The sequence below is a fragment of the Pagrus major genome, chromosome 2, assembly GCF_040436345.1.
Source record: "Pagrus major chromosome 2, Pma_NU_1.0".
In the NCBI taxonomy this organism is placed as follows: domain Eukaryota; kingdom Metazoa; phylum Chordata; class Actinopteri; order Spariformes; family Sparidae; genus Pagrus; species Pagrus major.
The window spans coordinates 2,319-8,996 of record NC_133216.1 but is presented as its reverse complement, the minus strand read 5'-3'; the positions used below and the strand labels follow the sequence as shown (position 1 = coordinate 8,996).

Here is a 6,678-nt window from a genome sequence, read left to right as displayed (position 1 = left end):
GAACATGTTAACAGCTGCTAATGTTTTTAAATGTCTTCAGTAGCTTTGGTGAGTTGGTCTGTCGCTGCTGGACCGTGTGGCTGGTCCAGATGATTCTGGTCAGTGCGATCACATCGTTGTTGGTTTTGTTTTTTTTCTTGGGATTTGATGACAATGAGAGTAAAACCAGATCTCATGTTTTATAAAAAACAAGTGAGATTAAAGTGATTGAGCTGTTGGAGCTGTGACTCAGTAGAAAGTGTCTCCGCCTGCAGCTGGATGTGAAACCTGAGCTCCGGCCTCCTTCAGGAAACTGTCGAGGAAAAGCTGAAACAGAAATCAGCTCACCTGTGAGATGTGTCGACTCATTAGCCGTTTTGAGGTGAGCCAAGCTGTCGGGTTCTGCGAGAACGTGGCGGTGAGGCCGTTCCCCCGGATTGAGTTTCAGCCGGCCGGCCTCTTTAATGACCCCTTTCCCTGTCCGACAGCGAGCCCGCCGACAGCAGCGAGCCTGTGATCCGGACCGGCCCTCCTTTCACATTCCTGTCTAACTGAAAGAGCCTCAATCTGTCGGACATCTGCAGCCCTCGCACCTTGTCATTAGAGATAGACCACTCAGTCGGCCCGCCTCGGACACTTCTCGCTCCCGACTTTCCCTCGGCCCCGGCTCGCTCTCGGGGGACCCGGGTAGGGCCGGGACCCTGTGTTAGGACCCCCCAGGGAGGAGAAACCCTACCATCGTTACCTGTGGGGGGCGGATCAGGGTGGGGGAGGCGAGGGGGGGTCTCCAGAGAGCTGCCCGCCTCCTTTTGTTCCTGAGAAGAGAGGGAGCTGGAGGAGGACGGTCGGACTGGTTTAACTGGTAACTGAGCTAAAGACTGACGAGGCCGTCAGACGGACTGGAAACTTTAACAAGTCCTGTCTCACTGAGGAGCGTCGCTGTGTGATGACAAGTGGTGAGGACGTGAAGAAACCCAGTTTAAACCATCTGCAGCGTGTTATTACAGGCTGAGGGTCAGCAGGCAGAGCAGAGAGACAACAGGTTACATCTGTACAGAGACCCGTCTCCACCGCGTCTTTACAGAGACCCGTCTCCACCGCGTCTTTACACAGACCCGTCTCCACCGCGTCTTTACAGAGACCCGTCTCCACCGCGTCTTTACAGAGACCCGTCTCCACCGCGTCTTTACACAGACCCGTCTCCACCACGTCTTTACAGAGACCCGTCTCCACCGCGTCTTTACAGAGACCCGTCTCCACCACGTCTTTACAGAGACCCGTCTCCACCGTGTCTTTACAGAGACCTGTCTCCACCGCGTCTTTACACAGACCCGTCTCCACCGCGTCTTTACAGAGACCCGTCTCCACCACGTCTGTACAGAGACCCGTCTCCACCACGTCTGTACAGAGACCCGTCTCCACCACGTCTTTACACAGACCCGTCTTTACAGAGACCATATTATAATAATATATCATATTTTTTGGAGACAAGGTGAACGTCTGAAGTGGGTGTGAATGTAGATGTGAGGTGTCAAATAAACGACTCGGACTCGTCTGTGAATCTTTTTTTTTCTATTAGTCAGTTACAGTTTCTGTCACATTCTGTACACGATCATATAAACACATCAGAGTGATGGCAGCCATGTTCTGCACCCAACTCACAACACAACAAACAAAAGACAACAGAAATGTTGATGCTCATCACGCGTCAAAGAAACTAACATGTAGGCATGTCACGTTTCAAAGACAAATTTGTGAAAACATTTTCACAACGAATAAAAAGAACATTTTACATGTTAATCAATGTTAATTCACCAATTCATTAATTCTTCGAGCTGTATGGAGACATCTGATGTTTAAATCATCTCCATCATCAGGAGGAGATGATGGCTGAGCCTGACTTTATATCATCAGGAGATGGCTGAGCCTGACTTTATATCATCAGGAGGAGATGATGACTGAGCCTGACTTTATATCATCAGGAGGAGATGATGGCTGAGCCTGACTTTATATCATCAGGAGGAGATGATGGCTGAGCCTGACTTTATATCATCAGGAGGAGATGATGACTGGGTTTCCATTTTTGGGTGAAATGCTTTTTTAATATACCCTTAAAAACCTAAAATTATTGTTAGAAAGTGCTTTGTGTTTAGTTGGTAAGCTAGCTAGATGTTGCTTACATGCTACTAGCTAACACATTACAATACTGCTGTAGATTAGATTCACTTATTTAAATGAATATTGCTGCAAAATATATTTTAAAACCTTTTTACACTAATTTGTACCAATTAGCTGGTAAACAGTGTTAGCTACAGCATGTTCAGCTACACGTCCAAGTTTCCTGAATTCTGACAATAATCTGCTAAAATCAGAGCATTTATTGTTTTTTCTTGTGAGGCAGTTTTCACTTTGTGGCACCATGTTGGACTCTGCATCTTATTTAACATTTAATATATTTAACAAGCGACACAAAGACGTTTTTTGTGGCAGTTTCACAGACAAACAGACATTTTTTAGGCTGTTAATATTTAATGTTTCAGTCACAGTTGGTTAGTCTTGTATTCTGAACTTCCTGATGAGTTCAGTAATGTTGAACAAAATGCGTCGCAGCTTCTCCAAAATCTAAACGAGGTCCTTTCTGACGGCAGGATCGTGTTTTAACAAACAAAAGGCAAAATATCAGAAGAAAATCAAACTATCATATTAAGGTCTTTGAGGGAAGTTGAAGAACTGACTGTATCTGTTCCCCGAGAGTCTTTTAAGAACTTTGTTCTGCTTCACTGACGGCCCAGAAAGTCTGACACGTCAGCTACAAGTTCAACATGGGCTTGAAGTCCGAAAAGTTTTCACATCTATTCTGTTAAAAACAACCCAAAGTATGGAGCTTTATCTGGGATACTTTTGAAGGACGACCATCCAGCTGCTTATGGTCCTTGTCTGGGCACCCAGGTGAAGTTCCACCTTCCCTCGGGGTCCTTCCTGACGAAGGCTTGTCCTTGGGGGAAGCTGTGGGTCTTGACGCTGCTGGACGGGCTGAGGGACATACTGAACGCCAAATCAGTGCGGCTGCGAGGCGGCTGAGGCGTGGCGGGAGGCTGAGGTCCGACTGACGGACTCATTGTGCTGCAGACAGGAGTCCAGAGCCGGTTCATGACAGGACTGGAGGACGAGGTCGGGGAGTTGAGGACTCTCTCTCCTGGTGGACTGAGCTGGATTTTGTCCTGTGGTGGTGTCCAGTAAACAGGATGTTTTTCCTGATTTCCCTCCAGAGTTTGGACTCGACTGATGGGACCGGTCTCAGCTCGGTCTGGAGACTGGGCGAAGGCTGGTTCATCTTCTGGAGACTGAAAAACAGGTAATGTGTTGTAGCTCCTGATCACAGACTGTCCTGTTAGTCCGGAGGCAGTGAAGTCAGAGTGCTGACCTGGCGACGTTCTGCAGTTCTGAGGTGACTCGGCAGGATTACCACAGTTTGGTTCTGCAGGACTGAACCTGTACTCATGTTGGCTGTGGACAGAAGACGGCGTAGAGGTGGCGACTGGGCTGAAAGAGGAGTTGAGGGTGCACTCAGAAGATGAAGAAGAGCTGACAGCAGAATCGTAAACTGAACTGCTGAGGCTGAAACCAGTCAAGGAGGAGGAGCTGTCGGACGTATCGATTGTGTCTCGGTCCTTCAGGCCCAGCGTTCGTAGAACCCACAGGTCCAGGTTTGGTTCTGAGGACGAGGACGTCTCGGAGGACTCGGAGCAGAACTCAGCTGTCAGGTTCCTGCAGACTCTCTTGCTGAGCTGCTGGGAGGTTTGGAGGTGATGACTGCAGTTCTGGAGAGGTCCATTGTCCATGAACAGCAGGTTTCTCTTCAGCTTCCTCCGCCCATCAGCAGTGAGCTTCTGTGAGGAGAGAAGGAAGACAAAGGAAAAGGTTTTATCAACCTGATTCCTGCCTCATGACATTCATTAGACCGACTGTCAACTGGACAGAAACTTTTTGAAAGTTGAGGAAGGTGGATTTTTAAATTGACATGATGATGTGGACCAGTGGCTTCGTCCTGGGTGTAGCTAATGTTTGATGGCATCCTGCTGTTCCAGCTGAGTTTGAGCTGTGTTGGTGGTTCTTGCTGTATCAGTTTGTGATCTCGGGGCTTCTGCAGACTTGGATTACAGCAGACTGTATGGAGAAATTTGATGCTTTTTAAGGAGACACTAAGCAGAATCCCAGGTGACTCCTGGTGTTTATTCCTCCAGGTCCGGCTCTGCACCTGACTCTGAGTGTAAATAACATCTTTGCAAATCCGTATAGCTCGTCCGGCATAATCCAAGTCTCTGGAAGCCCCGAGATCCCAAACGGATTTGAAAAGAAGTTTTTTGCACCCAGAGTCAGGTGCAGACCTGGAGGAATAAACACCCAGAGTCAGGTGCAGACCTGGAGGAATAAACACCCAGAGTCACCTGGATTCTGCCGAGTGTTGTTAGTGTTGCTCCTGAAGACTGTGATCACAGCAGACGAGCTGCATGGAGACATCTGATGCTTTAAATCAACTGTTACTGCAACTCTGTTTTACTGTGAAGCTCCAGAAATGTTCTGTGGACTACGAGACTTCAGCTGACTTTCATCAGCATGGAGGGAGCAGATGATGACTGGTTTTACATTTTGGGTGAACTGTTCCTTTAAAGTTAGGGTGTCTCAGCCCCTGCTGCTCTGATCTCTCTGTTTCTATGTGAACAGCTCTGATAGTGAACAGACCTTCGCCTTCTGTTCCAGGTTTCTGACAAAAGACGAGTTGAAGAACTCTCTGAGTTTGTTGTTCTCGTCCTGCAGTCGGGCCAGCTCCTCCTCTCTCTGCAGCAGCGTGTCCTGCAGCTGAGGAAAGGTTCAGAACAATTACTCTCTCTAGAACTGGTTCCTCTGAGCTCCTCCTGGACTCAAACACCTGGTTGTACTGATTCATGTTCTCACCTGTTTGTTTCTCTGCAGGTGAGGTGACAGCTGCTCTGTCCACATCAGGCCAGCAGGTGGAGAGCTGTTAAAAACACACTGAGACTCTGACACACACACACACACACACACACAGGACAGGGTAATGTTACTTTTAATGTGTAATCTGATTACATCATGCTCTGTATGTGTATGAATGCAGACTTTAGGACTCTAGTAGGACTTTTTCAGGTCCTTGACTGGGACAGTACTCGTGTTGTCACCTTACTGGAACCTCAAACTCGGATACGATACCTTAAAAAATATCAATATTTGATACCATTTTCGATACCACAGGGAAAAAACAGGTGTACACTTTTATATTTGTATTAAAATATAAATATAACCAGGCTTGTGTCTCTCGGCTGTACCAGTGTAACAGTACACTACACAGTACTATAATACTCCATTACAATTAAAGTCCAGCATGTTACCTCAGTCAAAGTACAGAAGTGTTATTATGGAAGAAGTACTCAGATCTATACTCAAGTAGAAGTACTGATACAACAGTGTAGAAATACTTAAAGTACAAGTTCTTCATAATGTTCGTATATAAAACTGTATTATTGTTCTTCTGCTCTCTGAACTTGTCATCGTGTGTATTTCCTGTGAGCGGCCTCTAGTGGCGGTCGGAGGAGCTGCAGCCTGTCGTTGGTGACGAGGAAACGAGAAGATGAATCTGAATATAAATCAGATCTGTGATGTGAGACGGTGTCGGTGTGATGAACGAGTCGCTGCGTGACATTTAAAGAGAAGAAGAAACCGGCTGAGTCAGCTGCTCTCTGATTGGCTGGATCACATCCAGGACTTAACTACAGTGAGTACAACTCATGTAAAGACTCATCGTGTCTCTGCAGTCACACTCAGTGACTCTGAACCCAGTTATTAAAGAAACGCTCAGCAGCTACATGAAGACACGTTAGCTTAGCTTAGCATAAAGACTAAACAGGGTTAGCCTGGGTGAGAGAGAGAGGGTGAGAGAGAGGGAGAGGGAGAGAGAGGGTAAGAGAGAGGGAGGGAGGGAGAGGGGGAGAGAGAGAGAGAGAGGTGACGTGTTGCATCAGTCTCAACCTCAGAGTATAAAGTGCACTTTATACTGCACTTTATACTGCAGTATAAGTGCAGTATAAAGTGCAGTATAAAGTGCAGTACTTGTACTTTACTTGACTTATTATCTTTACTCACCCGACGTCTGTCACCAGCTGCACTGATGTCATATTCTCATTAATCAGTTATAATAATCCAAAAGTAAAAGTAACTCATGACGAGTACTTTTACTTTGAAGTGAATGTTCTGTCTGAACTTGTTTACTTTGGTAGTGTTGAATTCAGGACTTTTATGTAACAGAGTATTTTCATACTGCGTTGTAATCAGATTACTCCCTCCACCCCTGATGGATGTTTGTTGATTCTCACCCCACACAGACGACGACCGCGTCTCTCCCAGGTCGATGAGGTCACGGGGGGTCACAGGCCCAAACGGAGGCCAGGGTTTCCATGGAAACGTCAACAGTGTCAGGGCCGAGGGCCAATCCTGGAGCAGGAGGTGATGATGATGATGAAGAGGAGGAGGAGGAGGAGGAGAGGGAGGAGAGGGGAGGAGAGGGAGGAGGAGGAGGAGGGAGGAGGAGAGGGAGAGAGGAGGGGAGGAGAGGGGGAGAGAGGGAGAGGAGGAGGAGAGGGAGAGGGGAGGAGGAGGAGAGGAGGAGGAGGAGAGGGAGGAGGA

At 47.4% G+C, this 6,678-nt stretch overlaps 1 protein-coding gene across 1 annotated transcript; it reads right to left on the bottom strand.

The window, feature by feature from the left end:
- Nucleotides 1-2,903: 2,903 nt before the first annotated feature.
- Nucleotides 2,904-6,451, bottom strand: gmnc (geminin coiled-coil domain containing). The gene is given in 5 exon segments (XM_073484424.1): nt 2,904-3,869; nt 4,723-4,839; nt 4,936-5,021; nt 6,369-6,418; nt 6,420-6,451. Coding segments are annotated over 5 exon segments (1,251 nt in total).
- Nucleotides 6,452-6,678: the final 227 nt, after the last annotated feature.